The sequence below is a fragment of the Peromyscus eremicus genome, chromosome 19 (genome assembly GCF_949786415.1).
Source record: "Peromyscus eremicus chromosome 19, PerEre_H2_v1, whole genome shotgun sequence".
In the NCBI taxonomy this organism is placed as follows: Eukaryota; Metazoa; Chordata; class Mammalia; order Rodentia; family Cricetidae; genus Peromyscus; species Peromyscus eremicus.
Genome location: NC_081435.1, coordinates 48,219,241 through 48,239,312, shown reverse-complemented (window position 1 = coordinate 48,239,312; position 20,072 = coordinate 48,219,241). Strand labels below are relative to the sequence as shown.

Below are 20,072 nucleotides of genomic sequence, written 5' to 3'. Positions count from 1 at the left end.
TTTTCCCACTTAAATTATTTAGGTGGGGGCTGAGGATGTAGCGCAGCAGGTCAGGTGTTTGCTCTCTGGCACTGTGTGAATTGAGCATAATGCACACGGGTGAGCCCAGCACTCTGGAGGTGGAGGTCATCTTTGGCTACATAGCAGATTCAAGGCCAGCCTAGTCACATGAGACTTTGTTTTAAGAAAATATTGGCAGCAGGTGGGGTGGGTGGAGCTGGATTGATGCAGCAGTTAAGAGCACTTGTTGCTCTTGCAGAGGACCTGGGTTTGATTTCCACAGCACCCACATGGTAGTTCACAACTGCCTCTAACTCCAGTTCCAAGGGATCCCACTCGTCTTCTGGCCTCCATGGGCACTGCACATAGGTGGTACACAGATGTACATGCAACCAAAAACACTCATACACATAAATTAAAAAAATAAATCTTAAAAATATTTTGGAGTTCATCAGTGTCAGATTATCCCCTCCTTTCCTTATTTCTCCCTTTCTCTCACCGCCCCCCCTCAGATAACATCTCTGTGTAGCTTAGGCTGGCTTCAAACTTGAGTTCCTCTTATGTCTGTCTCTGAACTACTGAGTTACAGGCCTGTGCTAACATGCCCAGCTTTCAAGGGCTCCACTTCAAAACATTATCATTGAATTAACTTTCTACCTTCTGAATCTCTAGAAATGGAGATTAGATTAACACAGGGATCCATGGAGGACACATCCAGTCTATATCTAAACCATAGCATATGGATATTCCCCATTTAATCTTATTATTAGTGGACATTTTAATTGTATCCATTGTACAGTATGTATATGTTGGGTTCTCTACTGGTCCTGGGTGTGATGGGTACTACCAGAGAGTGGTAACAGGGGCACTGAATCAGAGGCATTAGGAAAGACAAGCTGGTGGTTAGGGAAAAAGGAAATAAGGGTGGAATTGGGAATTTTGTTGGGACCTGGAGTCATAGAATTAGAGATCTTAGATTAGACGGGCTGTAGGAGGTTGTGCTAGCCTCACGCCGTCTGGACAGAGTGCACTGCATTGTTGGTCTCGAGCTGTGCAGTGAGGTGACCTGGGGAGCCATAGTCAACTCACTGAAGGGAAAACAAGGGAGCTGTAGGTTCTTAATATATTTTTCTCTGCACATGCCAGACTTCATTTTGTTTTTATTAACATATATAATCATACATAATAGGGTTAATTATGACATTCTCATGTATATGTATAATCTATTTTGATCACATTCTTATTGCTCTCTCGTTTCCCTCTTAATTCCTCTGATCCTTTTCCTAACTAACCCCTACTTCTACTTTCATGTCTTTAAGAAAAATAAAAAAAAGATGTTTACTTGTGTGTGTGTGTGTGTGTGTGTGTGTGTGTGTATGTGCGCACCACACACTTGAGGACACCGTGGTGCATATGTGGAGGTCAGAGGACAACTTGGGCGATTTCTTTCTCTCCTCTTCCACTGTGTGAATCCCAAGGATTGAACTCAGATGGTCAGTGGGGAGAGCAAGTTCCCTTACCTGCTGAGCCACCTCACCAGATCCCTCTATATTTCAGTGACCCAGTGAGTTTCATTGCGGTTGTTTAGGGGAACATGGGTGGAAAATTATTTTCAGGAGCATGGGCGTCTTACTGATGACCACACCACTGAAGAAAATGTCTTCCCCACAGCCATTGACTGCCTATAGATCCTCCGGGAAGGGGAGACTTCGTGAACCCCTCACCTATCCATGGCAGGGTATCGATGGGCCCAGTGTCGTGCAGGTCTTGTGCAGGTAACAGCTGCTTTGATATCAAGAGTGCAGTGGCCATGTTCTACCCAGAAGACAACATTCCACCACAGTCTTAGGCTTCCTCTGGCTCTTCCGTTCTTTCTGCCCCCCTCTTCTGCTGTGTTTCCGGGACCTTCATAGGGCGTGACATAAATGTTTTATTTACGGCGACATTCAATAGTCATGTTCTGCACTTTGACCAGTTATGAGGCTCTGCAGTTAGTGCTGTCTACTATAAAAAGAAGCTTCTCTGAGAACAGCAGTAATTTATGGGTATAAACATAATTATTTAGAAGGCAGTTTGATGGACATGTCATGATAATTTAGCACCAGAGCAGCGGCTTCCCCACTAGAGCCCAGGAGCTCCCCATCCCCATGAGCTTTTGACTGAGTTTATAGTTTCAGATGTGAATTCTCTCATGTGGGTGGGCCTTAAAGTCCAATCAGAAGCTGGCTGCTTATTCCTGCGCTGGATTTGCCGCCACTGCACCAGTGGGCACGTCTTGCTTGGCTGGTTGGTAATGTTGCTTGCACTCAGAATCATCTACAGCTCAGTGAGACTGTTGATGACAGCTCCCCCAGCATAGAGCCTTCCAGCACTGAGGGCTAGGCTGAAGGGAGGAGGCTTCATCCCAGGTCTGCCTTGATTTCTGTCTGTCCCGTGGCCGGATCATGTGCGTCTTTAGTGGTGGGGTCCTAATATCTAGGTCTGGTGGGGAACCAACAGCAGGGGCACTCTGCTTGCGTTTTTTGGGAGCTTCAAGGGCCTTCGTGACTAACAGCTTGTAGGAAAGTAACCTACTGTCTGGCACTGAGATTTCATTTAATAAGTCATTGGCTTCTGAGAACAGCTTTATCCTCTCATGAAGGGTACCTCTACTCAAATACTTAAAAAATAGATTTTAAAATTATTCTACCCTGTGTCAGCTTTCCTTTTGACCCTTTCATGCATTTTTAATTTACTCTTTAATTATGGTCTTCCCGGTCTGCTACTCTGCCTCATCTCCCTTGCTCCCTCCCTGTCTAAACATTTCACCCCAGTATTCCTTCTTCCACTTCCGTATCACACATGTTCTGTTACCCTCACCCCTTAAAGCCTCTTTCCCCCCTTTCCACAGGTTACTTACTAGTTTTCTGGCTTCTACATAAATGCAAATGTGTAAAAGTTGGAAGTTAGGATCTTCATGTTAAGAGAATGTGTATTTTTCTTGTTTCATACATACCCCTGCAAATATCGTAGCTTTGTTTTTTTTTTTTATCACTGAATGCAATTCCATTGTGTAGATGTACTATGTAATTATTATCCATTCATCAGTTGATGGACATTTAGGCTGGCTGCATTTCCTTGCTATTATGAGAAGCACAGCAACAAACATGGGTGATGTGCAAGAGTCTCTGTGGTCGAATATCCGGTCCTTTGTATATATGCCCAGGAGTGGTATAGCTGGGTCATATGATTGTTATTTTGGAGACAGGCTCTCACTGGGTATTCCTGGCTGGCCTGGGATTCATTATGTAGATCAGGCTGGTCTCTAACTCACAGAGATTTGCTTGCCTCGTATTTATTTATTTATTTATTTATTTATTTATTTGAAGCCTCTAGACCAATTTCCATGGTGGCCACATCTCCCACCAACAGTGGATAAGGACTTTCTTTCACACACATCCTCATCCTCTCAGAATTTGTTCTCTCTCTCTCTCTTTTTTTTAATGATAGCCATTCTAACTGGGGTGAGATGGAATCTCCAAGTAGATGTAATTTATATTTCCCTGATGCCTATGGGTATTTACCACTTAAAACAATATTTATTGGCCATTTGTGTTTCTCCTTTAAGAACTCTGCTCGGTTCCACAGGCCATTTCTGACTGGTTATATGTTTTCTTGTTGGTTACTTTTCCTCCTGAGTTCCTTGTGTATTCTAGTTATTAATCCTCTGTCAGTTTGTTTGCTGGTGAGGATTTCCTCCCATTCTGTAGGCTGTCTCTTTACTCAGTTTTTACTGTTGTCCTGAACTTTGACGTTTCATGAGGTCTCATTTGTCAGCCCCTTTTCCTTACCGGTAACATTTTTGACAGAAATAGTGATGGTGAAATTCTCCCAGACTACTTAACTGCTAGATCAAGTTTAACATTGAACTTTCTATGTTGTTTTTGGAGATGGTATTCCATGCAGCTGTTTCTGATGGTTGCTATTGATATGTTAGTTCTGGACAAAAATTAATGTAGACTAGGAGAAGAAGATGGCATTGTCTAGTCATATCCCAAAGTTTAAAAAGTTTCACAGGGGCTGGAGAGATGGCTCTGCAGTTAATAGCATTTATTGATCTTCCAGAGGACCAGAGTTTGATTCTCAAAGCTAATATCTGGGGAAATCCATGCCTCTAGCATCTGAGGGTACCTACACACACACACACACACACACACACACACACACACACACACACACATGCAACAGTGCTCAACAGGTACATGCATACTAACTTGTTAGGACAGAAATACCTATTTGATTGTTTGAACCTAACTACTTAGTACACGGAATTGCAAGATACTTCTTTGGCCTGAGGTGCTTTGAGAACAACTACCAAGACACTGAGACATTGTGAAACAGAATGTCTTACCTATCTGAATTTAGTTAATTTTTTTGGCAAGGTCTTGCTACATTGTAGCCCAGGCTGGCCTCAAACTCCTGATCTTTTTGCCTTATCTTCTCAAGCACTTGTATTACAGGCATGTTGAACTTTCTTTCTTTCTTTTTTTTTTTTAAAGCTGCCAAGAGAAGATACCAAATGGACATTGGTTTAAACAGAACCTGGAAATTATTGGCTGGCTCGTATGTTTGGCATGTCTAGGGTTGCAAATGGCATCAAACGTGGCTTGGTTCAGGTGCTCACTGTCGAGTGACACCAGATGATAGCTATCAAGGCTCTACCTGTGTTTAAGACAGGCGCTCTACCTGTGTTTAAGACAGGCGCTCTACCTGTGTTTAAGACAGGCGCTCTACCTATGTTCAACTCTAAGACAGGCGCTCTACCTGTGTTTAAGACAGGCGCTCTACCTGTGTTTAAAACAGGTGCTCTACCTGTGTTTAAGACAGGCGCTCTACCTGTGAACAAAAGAGCCCCACCCTTTCCAGATACACAGCCTTTCAGTTTAGCCACCCCCACCCTTTCCCCAAGAGCTTGGGCATAAAAGTACTGGAGAAGACTTTGGTGGACCAGTCTGAGTCCCTTGCGTATTCCCAAATGTGGTTATTGAGATTCTCCATGCTATGCCTAAGTCAGATCTCCATCCTTGTGCTTGGTGGATGTCCCAAGGAACCCACAAGGAATAAGTAGGCAGGCTTTCTGTAGAAAAAAGAAAGTTGCCTCATTTGTTAGAGTGCTTGCCACAAACAACAGGACCTAAGTCCAATTCCCAGTGTCTGTGTAGAAAGCTGGGTGTGGTAGTGCACGCTTATAATCCCAGAGCCAGGGAGCCAGAGGCAGGCAGATCCCTGGAGCTTGCTGGCAGTCTGCCAAGCTGAATCTACAAGCCCTAGGTCCCAGTGAGAGACCCCGACTCGGAAACCATGCTGTGCATGGTAGCTGGAGCTGAGTGGGGCTGGTTAGGATGGTTACAGATGTGCTCTGCCAGCTTTCCCACAGTGCTTTGTGTGCTACTGTTCTTGCTTGTGTCTCTCTGTTACCACGTGGCTGTCAACAGTTTTAAGAAGAGGAATGAAAGTGGAGTTTTTCCTGCCCCAGTTTCCAGTGCATAACACTAGGTTCTGCCGAGATGAGGGCTGTGAGGGCCACAGTATAAAATTCAGGGCTCACTTGGATCTTCCAAACACTTTGTCTTCCTTAACCCCATGAAACCCAAAGATGCCTTGAATATGTATAGGGGCTTTTTTTTCTACTTCCTGCCTAATTAAAAAAAATACGGCTGTTATTAAAAAAAAAAACAAAAAAACACCCCAAAGCAAGATAGATAATACCTGAGGAATGATATTCAAGGTTGTCCTTCTCCTATATCTTCCATACACAGAACATACATGTTCATGTGCATATGTACACACATACTCTTCCTCCCCCCTAAAAAAGCAATGGGACACAGCAAAAACAGTGAACTATCACTTTATGGATGAGGGAAACAGACTGGTAGTTTAAACAATAAGCATGAAAAGTTCCATCTATCTGGGTTTATTTCCTAGGCCAAATTCATGACATCTACATGGCTTTGATTTCCTTTGTCAATCCATGGAATATGGGAATCATGGGAATAACTGAAGATAAAGGCTAAGAAACCTAACACGAATAGTTATTGGAGTCCCTCATCATTGGATTGGTAATTGATATGAGGATAGAATGAATTAGTAGTCATAAAGTGCCTTGCATAAGGGGCAGGAGAGGTGGCTATGTGGTTAAGAGTACTTGCTGCTTTTGCAGAGGACACAGCCCACAGGTCAGGCGGCTCAGAACCACTTATAACGCCAGTTACAGGGGACCTGACATCATCTTTTGGTCTCTGCAGAAACATGTATGAATGCAGACATGTGCACTTCTGTGCACACACACGTAATAAAAAGAAATATTAAAAAGTGTTTTGCATGTTCTTGGTAATGGGATGCTGTGGCAAATGATGACATCACACCACTAATGATCACAGCAACTCTGACTTCTGGAGATCTCCTTCCTAGGAGGGTGGCAGGGAGAGGGTGCTCGAAATTGACTTTCCTTTCCTGTCCCTTCCAGGGCCGACATGGATGCTATCAGCCAATCACCTGTGGATGTCCTGCTTCCCAAGCACATCCTGGATATCTGGGCCATTGTCCTCATCATCCTGGCTACCATCGTCGTCATGACCTCCTTGTTTCTGTGCCCGGCCACTGCAGTCATCATCTATCGAATGCGGACTCATCCGGTTCTCAATGGGGCTGTCTGAGACCATTGAAAGTGGGATGGCGTGTGATAAGGACACACACAGGTCTCTCCCCCAGCCTCTTCTCAGAGAGACAGTGGAGAAGACGCAGGAGTTGGACTTGCAGTTTAGTTTTGATTCTGCAGCTGGCTGACAGTGTGGATTTGACCAAGGGACCTAACGCTGTGGGTACCAGGCTCCTTAGCTTTCAACCAGGGGTCATGGTCTCTGCCTCCCGCTTCACAGGGTTGAGAACCATGTGACTTAATGGAAGTGAACGCTGTTTGTGAGCAGTGAAGCCACACAGATGTGTGCCGTGTAGTGAGAAACTGCAGAAGCAAAGATCCTTGAAGCTGCTGATGGTAAAGGAGGTGAGGGAGACTGGGAAAGAGCAGCTTTGGCCAGGGCCCCTCACACCAAACCATGGACGTCTACCCCATCCTCAGCAGATCAAACTTTTGATTTGTGAGACTTCTTCCGTTTTCCTCTGTTGGGGAGAAGGAGCTGGTACGGCAGAGAGAGAGAGAGATGAGCACAGGTTTCACAAACTTCTCTGCCAATCTCTGCCCCGTGTGACCCGAAGGAGAGCTTTGCCATAATTTAACAGTGCCCAAGGTTGGTGCAGTGACTTGCTTTCTGCACTGAGTCTCACGTCTCTGTTAGCTTTGACTCTCAAGCAGTGTTGGAAATGCAGGGTGGCTGAGTTTTCTGCTCAGCATTCCAGCCCCTTCGTGTGCCCCCCAGGAGAGAATTTCCCTCTGCCTGAACTTTGTTGTCATTATCTTCGTGCTTTTGTTTAGTCATTTTTGTTTGTGGCACTGGAGAACTCGGGGCCGTGTTCTGTCACTGAGTTACAAGCCCTTCCAGCTCCAGCAGCCATCTAAAGTACTTATTATTTTAAGAGGTTTCCCAGGACTCTTGAACCTTACTCAAAACAACGATGGTTATTTCAGATGCTATGGTTTATATTTATATAGAGATATTTCTAGACTATTAAAGCTTGCCCTTTGATACCCAAGTCAGGGGCATCTTGGGATCTATTGTTATGTAAGAAGATAGCATAGATATTAGGATAGTATTGTGTCAAATGATGCTGACTTTGATCTTACTTCCTTGATGTATGCATCCAGTTTCCAATAAAGTGCCGCACTGAACATGTGTGAAGTTTTTCTTTTAAGAATACCTACCTGGGGCTCCCAGGCAGTGGGATCGGGACCTGTCCGTAGTGCATGAGCTGGCTTTTTGGAACCTAGTGCCTATGGTGGGACACTTTGTGCAGCCTTGGTGCAGGAAGGAGGGGCTTGGACCTGCCTCAACTGAATGTATCAGGCTCTGCTGACTCCCCATGGGAGACCTTGCCTTGGGTTGGGGGGAAAGGCTGGGGGGCGGGAGGAGGGAGGACAGCAGAATCTGTGCTTGGTATGTAAAATGAATAGAAAAATATCTTAATAAAAAAATATATATTAAAAAAAGAACACCTACCTGAACTCAGAACTTAGATAAAAGGATTCAACTCAACTGTGTTTTGCTTTTTCAGTTCTGCTGTCAATTCAGGGCTGTGTTCACGCTAGGCAACGGCTTTACCACAGAGCTCTGGGCCCTTCCTTCAGGATGCAGTTGGCAGTCTCCTTCAGTTCCTTGGGAAGGAGTTTGCAGTTGTAGTTATGGTTTGGAAGATACGAAGTATGGTCCTGTCCTCATCATCCTGGCTACCTCTGTTATCATGACCTGCATCCCTGTTTCTGTGCCCAGCACTGCGGGTACCATCTATCGAATGCGGGACTCATCCGGTTCTCAGTGGACAGGATCACTCTCCGCAGTGTGGAGTGAGGTGCTAAGTCCAGAGCCCGGAGGATGCTAAGTAGGAGTGTAAGGGGCAGAGAAGGAGAAGACAGAAGCAAGGAGATTGAAGGGCCCACGCAGTATGAAGGAAGGGTCCAGTCACACAGGCTAAGGAGTGAGCAGGCTATCCGGAAGCCAAAGCAGAGAGAACAAACAAGCTTCCCACGGACAGCACTGTAGTAAAGCGGCAAAAGTTAAGGGGGCGTGGGGAGGCTGGCAGAAGGAATGTGTCTCGGTCCACTTGGGCTGGGTGTTGGGTTGCACCACTGTCACAGAAGCACCTGACCCCACGGGAAGGAGGAAAGGTTTCTCGTGGCTCAGTTTCAGTTCATCATCGGGAAAGCATGGAGGAGCTGGTTCCAAACGTCGTAGAGGGACCTTCAGAAACAGCTGTTCACAAACGGTGTACAGAGCGGTTCTGCAGCACTAAGACTCTGTGTGTTCTTCCTGTTCATAAAATCGCCTGTCTTCCTGATTCAGGGCCACCGATCCGTTCTCTGACAGTGTATTTTTTTTTTTTTGTTTGTTTTTTTGCCTTTTCTGGAATGTTAGGACCAAAGCTGGAGTGTGTGTGTCTTCGAGGCTTGTTTCTTTGAAAACGTATGCTTTCAGAAGTACTTTATTCTGTGTATCCACTCGGTTCTGTTTTACTACAGGCTTGTGCCGTATCCTGCTTACCCATTAGCAGATGAGCATATGGATGGCTTTCAAATTCTTCTTCTGAATTAAGCAACCATGATCATTACATATGCAGAGGTTTTAAAATTGTGTGTGTGTGTGTGTGTGTGTGTGTGTGTGGTATTTGTGTGTGGTGCATGCATTTGAGTGTATGTACCTTTGTGTGAACATTCAGAGGGCAGAGAAGGCTTGGTATAGTCATCCTCTGTCATTCTCTAACTTATTGCCTGAGACAGCGTCTCTTAATTATCGGCTTTCCATTTTAGACAAGCTGGCTGGCCAGCAAGTTCCTGGGCTCTGCCTGTTTCTTCCCCTCAACTCCCAGTGGGGTTACTGGCACACACTTGAGATTTGAACGCAAGTCCCCATGCTTACACAGGATGCTCTTACCCACCGAGCCATCTCTCCAGCCCTTCGTATAGTTTTATATGAACACAACCTTTGATTCGTCCTTAATTGTTTTTACATATTAATTTATGCATATACGTATTATACATGTAGGTGGAGGCGAGAGTTCAACCTGCTGACATTAGTTCTCTCCTGAGCACGTGGGTCCCAGGGATTGAACTGAGGTGTCAGGTTTGGCCGCAAGCGCCTTTACCGGCTGAGGCGTCTCACTAACCCGGCTTTATTTTTCTTTGGTAAGTACCTAGCATCAGCAATGCTGGTTAACGTGGAATTTATGTTTTCTAAGACGGGCAGGCTATTTCCTAATGGGCACATTCCCAGCAGCATGAGGTGAGGTTATACTTGCTAAGTGTCTTAAATGACATTTGGAATCCTTGCCCACTGTAGCTGGTGTGTGAACTTTTCACTTGAATTAGTGCTTATTTGTCATGGGTGTTTCTTTCTGCTAATATGTCTGTTGAAGTTTTAGCCCTGTTTACAAAATCGAGTTGCTTGTTTTCTTACTATTGAGTTTAAGGAAATCTTTATATGTTGTGCATAAAGTCTGATTCTTAACTTGCAAATATTTTCTCCAAGTCAGTAACTTTTTTTTTTTCATTTTATCAACTTTTTTTTTAAAGCAAATTTTGGTAGGTCTATTAACTTTTTCTCTGAGCGATGTTCTGAATGCCCTTGCTTTTTCTTCATGTGAATGGCAGTTTTGAATGGTGTTCTGGAGGGTTTGATTATTATGCCTTTACGGAGAACACTGATTTCTTTTGGACGTGGTGAAGGCAGCCATTTTTTTTTCCGGCCTGGCGTTTTTCTATTGGTGCCAGCAGAATCAGTTTCCTAAGCTTGCCCGTCCTAGTGGAAGCCCTTTCAACCTTGCTCCATCTAGTGGACAGCTTTACACCAGTGCAGCCCGCCGCCTCTTCCCCACTTTGCAAAGCTTTCGGCATGTACATCCGGTTTATGGAAAAAGCGGGTTCCTCTTAACTTGGGGCTGAGCCCCGCTGTCCCTGGACAACTTTCTGGAATTGTTTCCTTCGGCGCCCTTTTCCATAGCTGATTCCCAAACACTTTCTTTTGCTCGGTGCCCCCGTCCTGGTTCTGGAAATAGAAACAAAAGCTTAAGCATCCGACTCAGTTACCAGGCACTGGGGACGCGAGAGGGAAAACCCCGGGGCGTCCCGATGCTTGCACTCAGTTCTGTGGTCGGGGACAAATGCTGCTTGCGACCTCTGTGCAGCTGCCTGGCCACTGCTTTTTGGAGCAAAAGCAACTGTCAGCTCCAAAAAGCAGGACAGGAAGTGCCTCTGGGTCAAACAGAGCAAGAAGCTTTTATTTTTCTCTCTTCCCCTTTGACAAAGGAGAGGAGCAAGGAAAAAGAAAAATTTGAGAAACAAAGTTAAATAAATGAAGGGACAAAGGAGAGAGTGGAGAAGTCATGTAGGGGAAGAGAGAAGAGCAAGGAAAGTAGAAGAAAAATTAAAAAAGTTCCTAACCGTGGAAAAACTCATAACCAAATCAGATACATATAGGGAGGTAAAATAAAAATAAACTCATTTAAAAGTATTTATCCATTATTATTTTCGAAAAGTAAATTCACGTTTATTTGTATAGCAGGGTAAAGCTGGAGATGAGCCTGAAAGATTTACAACACGCCCCCACGGTCAGGCGTGTTCGCATATGCCTGGCGGACACTTCCGCCTAGCCAGGCCCAGGTCAGGATAGCCATTTCCGGGTCAGGGCATCTCGCGGGACCGAGATGCGTGAAGTTTCACTGCCCACGTAAGCGCGCAACGTGGCCATGTGATCTACGCGCTTGCGTGTAGTAGTGACGCTGATCTGTCCACGCCCAGCCTTTAAAATCAGGCGCCATGCTCCTGGTTCCTCCTTTTCCACACACGTGTTTCCCGCAGGCCTGTTCACTCTCTGTCCCTTTACCTTTAATAAAACTCTTTGTTAGCGGATCCTGTCGTGTTTCGTGGCATTTCCTTGCAGGGTAAGAACACAACGCAGCTAAAAAACTAACAGAGCCTTTCACCCTGTGGGACTGACTGGTCTCCACATCTCTTTACAACTCACATTCTGCAATTATTTTGTTCTTTTTTTAAACACATTTTTTAATTGATTTTTTGGAATTTCACATCATGTACCCCCAATCCTGCTCATTTCCCAGTCCTTCCTTGTCTGCCCTCCACCCTTGTAACCTCACCCCCCAAATAGAACAAAACAAAAACAAACAAAAAACATCTTGAGGACCCCTCTGGGCAATGACCTGCTCCTCTATTAGCTGCAGCCTTTTTACACTCAACACAGCTGTCTGGTACCACTCCACTTCCCTGTCTTTCTTGCCTCTCCATCACATATTCATTCCTCTTAGTGGCACTGGGAGCTGTGGTGTGTCATGCAGTATTCTGTTCAAAGAGCTTTACTTGCAAATGTTCAATGCAGTGAGTCAGTGGTCTAGTTCAAGGCTTCTGGCATCTGATACATCATCAGTACTGGACCCTCACCAAGACTCCTCTTGGATATCTGGCTGTTGCCCTGAGTCATGGAGATACTGTGGGTGTGGTTCCGCCATCTCCCGGAGTCCACATGATCAAGGACAACTCTCCTGCACGACCACAGCCAGCTCTCCCAGGCCCACACCATTGCTGGTGCTGCTGTGTGGCAGCAGGTGAGGGGCAGGGTCAGCTCAGCACTGCCCTTGGGTCTCAACATGGCTTCAGGTGGCAGCCCAGACCACAGGCATCCTCATGGCTTTTGGTGGTTAACATGGGCCACAGACATGGCCCTCAGCCACAGCACGGGCCTAGACATCACCACCACCCCAGGTGGCAGCAGAGGCCACCCAGATCAGCATGATCTTCAGACATCAACATGGCCTTAGGTGGCAGCCCAGACCACTGATATCTGCATGGCTCTTGGTGGCAACATTGGCCATGAACATCAACACAGACCCCAGCTGTGGCAGGGTCATGGACACAGACATGGCCTCCTGTAGTAACGTGGCCCAGACATCACATGGCCTCAGGTGGTAGTGCAGGCCCCTCACATCAGCCTGTTCCTCACCGCTGTCTCCGCTCCAGCTCTGCCTCCCTCCACAGCAGTGAACCATCCCTCTTGTCTTTCTCTTCCATCTCTCCACCATATATGTGCTCATTGTAGTGGTGCTCGCCCAGTTGGCCCGCCAGAATTTTTATTTTTACATGTGCATGAAGGTGTTTTGCTCCAAGTTTGTGTACCGTTTGCATGCAGTGCTTAGAGAGGTCAGAAGGGAACACCAGATCTTCCTGGCACTGGAGTTACAGATGGCTATGAGCTGCCATGTGGGTGCTGGGAACCAAACCCAGGTCTTTTGGAAGGGCAGCCAGTGCTTATATCAGGTTCATATAAGGTTAAGGAAGAAGGTGTGGAGATGGGTTAACCAAAGCTATATGTGAAAAACCTCTACGGTGGTGGTTTTCCTAATGCTACAACCCTTTAATACAGTTCCTCATGTGGTGACTCCCAATCATAAAGTTATTTTCACTGCTACTTCATAACTAATTTTGCTACTGTTATGAATTATAATGTAAATATCCGATACGCAGGGCATCTGATATGTGACCCCTGTGAAAGGGTTGTTCAACCCCCAGGTTGGGAACCACTGTTCTATGAAATCCCACTACTTGTAAGACAGTTAACGAAAAAGTAGGGGTTTGAACACAGACACTGTGCATGTATGGACAATGAAATCATAAGACTCCAAAACAGGCTGTTGGCATTGGTTTTGGTTGTTCACCCAAACTAGATATGTGTGAGCCATTTCACTATTCCCCAATTCTTTTACTATATAAGCTTACAAAAGGACATTATCATCTAAATGTATAATGTGCTGTGCATAAAATAGTTTTTTCTTGTGTCTCTGTGAGTGCACCCACTCGTGTGTGCATGTGTGGAGGCCAGCAGTCAATGTCAGACTTTGTCCTTTATTGTTTTCCAGCTTGTTTTGAGACAGGGTCTCTCAGGAATCTTGAGCTTACTGTTTCAGATGGACTGGGTATCCAGCAAGCTACCAAGCACTGGGGTTACTGATGCATGCTACCATGCTTGGCTTTTATGTGGATGCTGGGACTTGAACTCAGCTTGCCTATCATATATTTTATCCACTGAACCATCTTTCCAGACCTATAACATCAGTTTTTAAAGAAAAAAAAAAAGACAAGATAAAGTTAAAAATAAAGCAGAAAGAAAATTTGTGTGTGTCGGGGGACACAAGAGTAAAAAAAGATTGTCCAATAATGAAAAAAGAAATGTAAACAAAATTAAATAAACATTTGAGGGGGCGGGACTAGAGAGATGGCTCAGGGTTTAGGATTATATATTGCACTTTCCAAGGAGCAGGATTTGCTTCCAAGCGCCCACATCAGGTGCCTCACACCACCTGTAACTCCAGCTCTGCAAGATCTGGTGCCTCTGGTCTATGCAACCCCACACATGGTATACACCACATAGATAAACACACATGCACATGATTAAAATGATAAAATACATCTTAAACTAACGAATGAGGAGACATAAAACTAAAACATTAAAGTACAACCAAGTAAATATTCTATCAAAAGTATAAGCATTAAAAAATAGAAATAGGGAAAAATGGAGAAAACATTTTCTGTCTTCTTCAGTTGCTCCTCCATCTTATTTTTGAGACAGGGTCTCTCCCTGAACCTGGGGCTCACTGACTCAGCCCCAGGTCTCACCAGCAAGCCCCAGGGATCTTCCTCTCTCCGTGCTCCCATGGCCAGGTGTCAGGGATGTGTCACAATACCTGGAGTTCTGTGTGGGTGCTGCGGATCCCAACTGCAGGTCCTCATGCTTGCATAGCAAGCTCATAACTGATGGTGCCCCCCTAGCTCTCTGTGAATACAGTTCTATCTGCCTAAGAAGCTGGACATTGAACACTGACTCTCTCATGCCCAGTTCTCTGTAATGTCTGTCCTTTGTGGTCTTCCTGATATTCATGGGACCCTATCCTGTGGTGATCAAGGCTCCCTAATGGCTCCTATCGGTCAGTTCATCAGAGATTCATGTCCCTTGTGTTGCCTTGAATTACATAAACCTAAAGGAGGACAAGTGGTTCTATTACTCTATATACTCCCTCTATCCTCAGGCTCATTCAGTTGTCCCCACATCCCTCAGCCCCATGAACTAGGAGGTGGGAGTCTCTTTTATTGTTTGTTTAAAAGTCTCAATTTGGTCAGTTCAGTTGTTGGTGTTCATTGATTATCATAGTGTCCTGTCCAGGGCTATTCATAAGGCCCCTAGCTGCCTGCAGAATCATGGAATTTCTTGTCCTCAGCACTAAAAAGTCAGGTCTCAGGGCTCTCTTCTATCATTTCAAAAATTAATCAATTCTCTCATATGTTATATCCCAACTACAGTTTCCCCTCCCTCCTCTCCTCCCAGTCCCTTCCCCTCTCCCCCAGATCCTCTCCTCCATTTCCCTTCAGAAAAGAGCAGGCCTCCCAGAGATATCAACAAAACATGGCACAACAGGTTACAATAAGCCTAGGCACATATCCTCATATCAAGGCTGGATGAGGCAACCCAGTAGGAGGAAAAGGTCCCAGAAGCAGGCAAGAGTCAGAGACAGCCTCAGCTCTCACTGTTAGGAGTTCCACAAGAACACCAAGCTACACAACCATAACATATATACAGAGGACCTAGGTCAGACCCATACAGGCTCCCAGATTGTCCCTTCAGTCTCTGTAAGTCCCTATGGGCCCTGGTTAGTTGATTCTGTGAGCCATGTTCTTGTGGTGTCCTTGACCTCTCTGGCTCCTACAATACTTTCTCCCTTTCTACCTCAGGATTCTCTGAGCTCTGCTTAATGTTTGCCTGTGGGTTTCTGCATCTCTTCCTATCAGTTGCCGGATGAAGCCTCTCTGATGACAATTATGCTAGGCTCTGGTCTATGAGTATAGCAGAATATTACTGGGAATCATTTTATTAACTTTTTCCCCTGCCAGTTGTGTTTGGTTCTATCTTAGGTCTCTGGGTTATCCAGCCTCTAGTTCCTGGCCATTCAGGCAGTGTCTGGCATGGGCTCATGCCAGTGGCCATGTCAGAGGAGCAGCAGGTGGCAATTGAAGTTCAAGGTGTCAGCCCACCAGGAGGTGAATGGATGGATGAATCTTGGATAGGCAAGGCCCCATGACCAAAGACTTCAGAATGTCTTTTGCTTCTGCTGTGCCTTTATGTGTTTGCTGCTGCATCTTTCTCTGGTATCTGGCATGATGTGAATGGGTGTGGGGAGATCCCCACTGCCTGTAATGTAGTGTGTTTATCTCATGGAAATATCCTCTTCTACTGGACATTTTTACCTGTGGATTATTATGAAGATGATTTCTTCCTAAGCTTTACTAATTGATAATAATAATGTTAGTTTAAATAGACTTTTGATAATAAAAGATAAAACAAAGAAGTGTTACACAGCTAGAACACATGAGTTTTTCTTGAGGAGCCATATAGACTGTGACTTAGGTTAATGATTAAGAAAAACAGTTGAGTCCCAGTAGCCCAGCTAGTTTAAATTTTTCTAATCTTAATGTTGGGAGATGTGTTCATAGGTTTTGGAATGCACCATAGCCGAAACAAAGCTTTGAAAATAACTTAAAGTTAGACTAAGATGTTTTTTTGTTAAACAGCTTTGAGGTGAAAAACCCAGGAAGTGTGGAGGCCCAAATTACTCAGGGTCAGAGAATCTGAGCTTGCTTTACCCAGCAGGGCTGAATAAGGAGATGATTTAGTCACAGGCTTTACCAGGTATTTGGAAGGGTCTACACTTGGCTGTATGGTCTGCTTTGATCTTGCAAGGGGGAGGTCTTTTGCCTCTCCCCTTGGCATGTTATAAAAAGCCTTTTGAATAAACCTTTGTGGCCATTGGGTATTGATCCAGGTCCTCCTGAAGCTATCCTTTGTTTCTGTCTTTCTAGGTCTCTCTTTCTCTCTAATATTTTCTCTTTCCTCCTAAGAACCCTTGAAAAGGTGGGAGCGGTCTCCCACAAAGAAGACAATCTAAAGTTTCAGAATGGCATACAGTTGAGTGAGGAACTCTTTAAGATCAAGGAACAAGAACAAAGCAGCCCAATTATCATTAGTTGATGTGCCTTTCTTGCTAGGTTTGGTTGATGACCAAATGTGGTGATTAATTCCTTGTACCCATTTCTGCTCTCAATCTCCTGATTTTATATATATGTGTGTGTGTGTGTGTGTGTGTGTGTGTGTGTGTAAACTATTGATGAGTGGGTATGCACCCTAAAGATTTAAAGTAGAGCTGACTGGTTCTTTTTCATATATAATGGTTTAGGTTTGTGATTCCTTTAAGATTACTTATAAGATTGCCTTTCAAGATAAGTAATAAAGTGATTGGTTCTTTCTTTTTAACTGTGAAAGGCAGCCTGTCAGTAAAAGAACACCTGCTTGCCTACACTGTTAATCTATAACAAATTGCTTGGGCATGGACGTAACATGGGTTCTTGGGATAATTCGTTTTTCACCTTTAATATGTAAAATGTTTAATCATGTTAAGGGATATGGAAAACATGCTGTTTTTTTTTTTTACTTGAAGTCATTGTAAGCATTCATTTGAAAAATAGAATGTAACCACATTGAAATTTTTACAGTGCTTGAAAGATTTTGCTGGGGTACATAAGCTGTAAGGGAAAGAATGAAGATAAAGGAGAAAGAAAACATCAAGAAAGAGAATAAGGAAGAATAAAGATAGAATTAGAAGGAAAACATCAGGAATAAAGAAAGAGAGAAAAGGAAAACATCAAGAGTGAGAGAATTAAGAGGAAAACATTGATAGAGTTAGAAGGAAAACATCAATAGAGAGACAGAAGGGACATTTCTGTATAGAGATAAGAAAAGAGAATGAAGAACACAAAAATAAAGAATACAGAAGAAGAATAAAGAGTGTTTGAGTGTCTTTTCCCCTTAACCCCCTCAGATAAAAAAGTCACAGTATGTGGATTACTAGGATTTCCTTTGCGCCCTGCACTTCTGGAAGCTGCCCCTAGGTGGCAATAGGCTTCCTCTTGTGGAATGGATCTCTAGTCAGACCAGTCATTGGTTGGCCACTTCCACAAGTTCTGTGCCACCTTTACTCTAGCACATCTTGTAGGAAGAAATTTTTGTGGTTGGGTTGGTATCCCAATCCCTCCACTGAAAGTCTTGCCTGATTACAGAAGATAACCAGTTCAGGCTCTGTATCCTCCATTATTAGGAGTCTTCACCAGAATCACTCTCGTAGGTTCCAGGGAATTTCCATTGTACTTGGTTTCTCCCTCACCACCAAAATGTCTCCCAGTTCCAGTCATGTCTCACAGTACTCTCTTCCCCCATCCCCCTACTTGATCCCTCCTGTTCCATTCCCCCAGTCTACCCAATAAATCTATTATTTTTCCCCTTCCCAGGGAGATCCTTGTGTCCCCCCTTGAGCCCTCCTTTTTACTTAACCTCTCTGGGTCTGTGGATTGTGTCTTGATTATCCTTCACTTTATAGCTAATATCCACTTATGAATGAGTACATACCGTGTTTGTCTTTCTCACTCAGGATGATTTATTTTCTTTAGTTCCATCCATTTACCTGCAAATTTTATGATGTCATTTTTTTTTTTAACAATTGAGTAACATTCCATTGTGTAAATATGCCACATTTTCTTTATCCATTCTTTGGTTGAGGGACATCTAGGTTTTTTTCAGTTACTGGCCATTATAAGTAAAGTTGAGCAATTGTTCTTGTGATAGGATGGAGTGTCCTTTGGGTATATGTCCAGGGGTGGCTTGCAATAGGTCAATTCCCACTTTTCTTAGAAACTGTCATATTGATTTCCAAAGTGGCTGTACAAGTTTGCACTCCCATCAGCAATGGAAAGGTCTTCCCTTTGCTCCACATCCTTGCCAACATGAGCTGTCACTTGTGTTTTTGATCTTAGCCACTCTGACAGGTATAAGATGGAATCTTTGAATTGTTTTGATTTCCATTTCCCTGATGGCTTAGGATGTTGAACATCTCCTTAAGTGTTTCTCAGCCATTTGAGATTCTTCTGATGAGCATTCTCTGTTTAGATCTGTACCCCATTTTTTAATTGGATAATTTGGTTTATTGATGTCTAGTTCCTTGAGTTCTTTATATATTTTGGATATTAGTCCTCTGTCAGATGCGGAGTTGGTAAAAATCTTTTACCATTAAATAGGCTTCTGTTTTGTCCTATTGAAGGTATCCTTTGCCTTACAGAAGCTTTTCAGTGTGGTATGTTTGTTTTATTTTGTTTTAGAACTTTCAAGTGTGTTGTTAAGTGTTAACAAGCAAGCCTGGGCAGTGTGTTGTTAAGTGTTAACAAGCAAGCCTGGGCTTGGTCCATGTCCAACACTCGACACGGTGGAGGAGGACGGCCCTGAGCTCTTAGGGTGAGGGGTTTTTAAAGGGAAAAACCGCAAGCAGGGTGGTACAAGTCTTTGTGTCATATGATTGGGTGAGGGTGTATAACCTTTGAATTTACTGGTTGGAGGTTACAGTTATCATTTTTGGGCAGGCCTGGACAAGTCCCAGTCTTTGTCCTTGAGCTGCCATGGAGGCTGGCTGGCCTCACACGTTCACATTGATCCATGCATGTAGCTCTAAGTTGGTGAGGGGTCCCAGAAAGTAAACAACTAGCTGAACCTTGAGCAGTCAGAATACGTGCAGAAAGGGAGCTACTGCAAGGATTATGTCTTTTGTTTATGGCCCTCCCAGAAACTGCTTGCTCAAGTCTCAGGAAACTGAGGCCTGATCTCTGAGAGAAGACTAAGCAGCCTGTTATGGCATCTGCTTGGTCCTTTCACTTCCATACTTTCAAACAAAAACAAAAACTAAAACAAAACTTTACTGTAGGCTTCATTCAGAATGGGAAAAACCCTTCACTAGCAGTACATCATCGGATAGAGGATTAGTGTAAAGAATATGTGGAGAACTCCAAAAAGTAAACACCAAGAAAACAAGCAATCCAATTAAAAATGGGTTATGGAACTGAACAGAGAGTTCTCTAAAGGGGAAAGGCAAATGACCAAGAGATACTGAAAAGAGTGTTGAGCATGGACTGAGCAGCTACAGCACTGTTGGCCCCTCTGGTGTGAGACAGCCACTACTCCATCTGCTCAGTACCCATTCTCAACTGTGGGGTAGACATCTCAGGTGAGATTCAGCTGTTGTTACTATTTCAAAGTAAGCTAGTTTAATGAATTGTATGCCTAAATATTGACAAAAATAATAAATAAATAAATAATAAATAAGTAAATAAACAAAGCAAACAAGCAAACAAGACTTTGTTCAGAGAAGCAGGTAGGTGAATGCAGACCGTTGTGTCTCTATCCTCTCCTCCAAATCCAACGTTCCAGTCGCATGCCCGGATCTGCAGCTGACCACCCGCTTCAGCCTCTCCTTACTCTATCCCCATTCCC

The 20,072-nt window shown here is 44.2% G+C and overlaps 1 protein-coding gene across 6 annotated transcripts in view; it reads left to right on the top strand.

Annotated features, from left to right (window-relative positions):
- Smim3 (small integral membrane protein 3) overlaps positions 1 to 7,825 on the top strand; it is a 51,637-nt gene extending 43,812 nt beyond the window's left edge. For all 6 annotated transcript variants that reach the window (XM_059246637.1, XM_059246636.1, XM_059246635.1 and 3 more), the window contains one exon: positions 6,506 to 7,825. In XM_059246637.1, the coding sequence (XP_059102620.1) occupies positions 6,513 to 6,695 (183 nt within the window). In that variant the 5' untranslated portion in view covers positions 6,506 to 6,512 and the 3' untranslated portion in view covers positions 6,696 to 7,825. The remainder of the gene's footprint in view (positions 1 to 6,505) is intronic.
- The last annotated feature ends 12,247 nt before the right edge of the window (positions 7,826 to 20,072 follow it).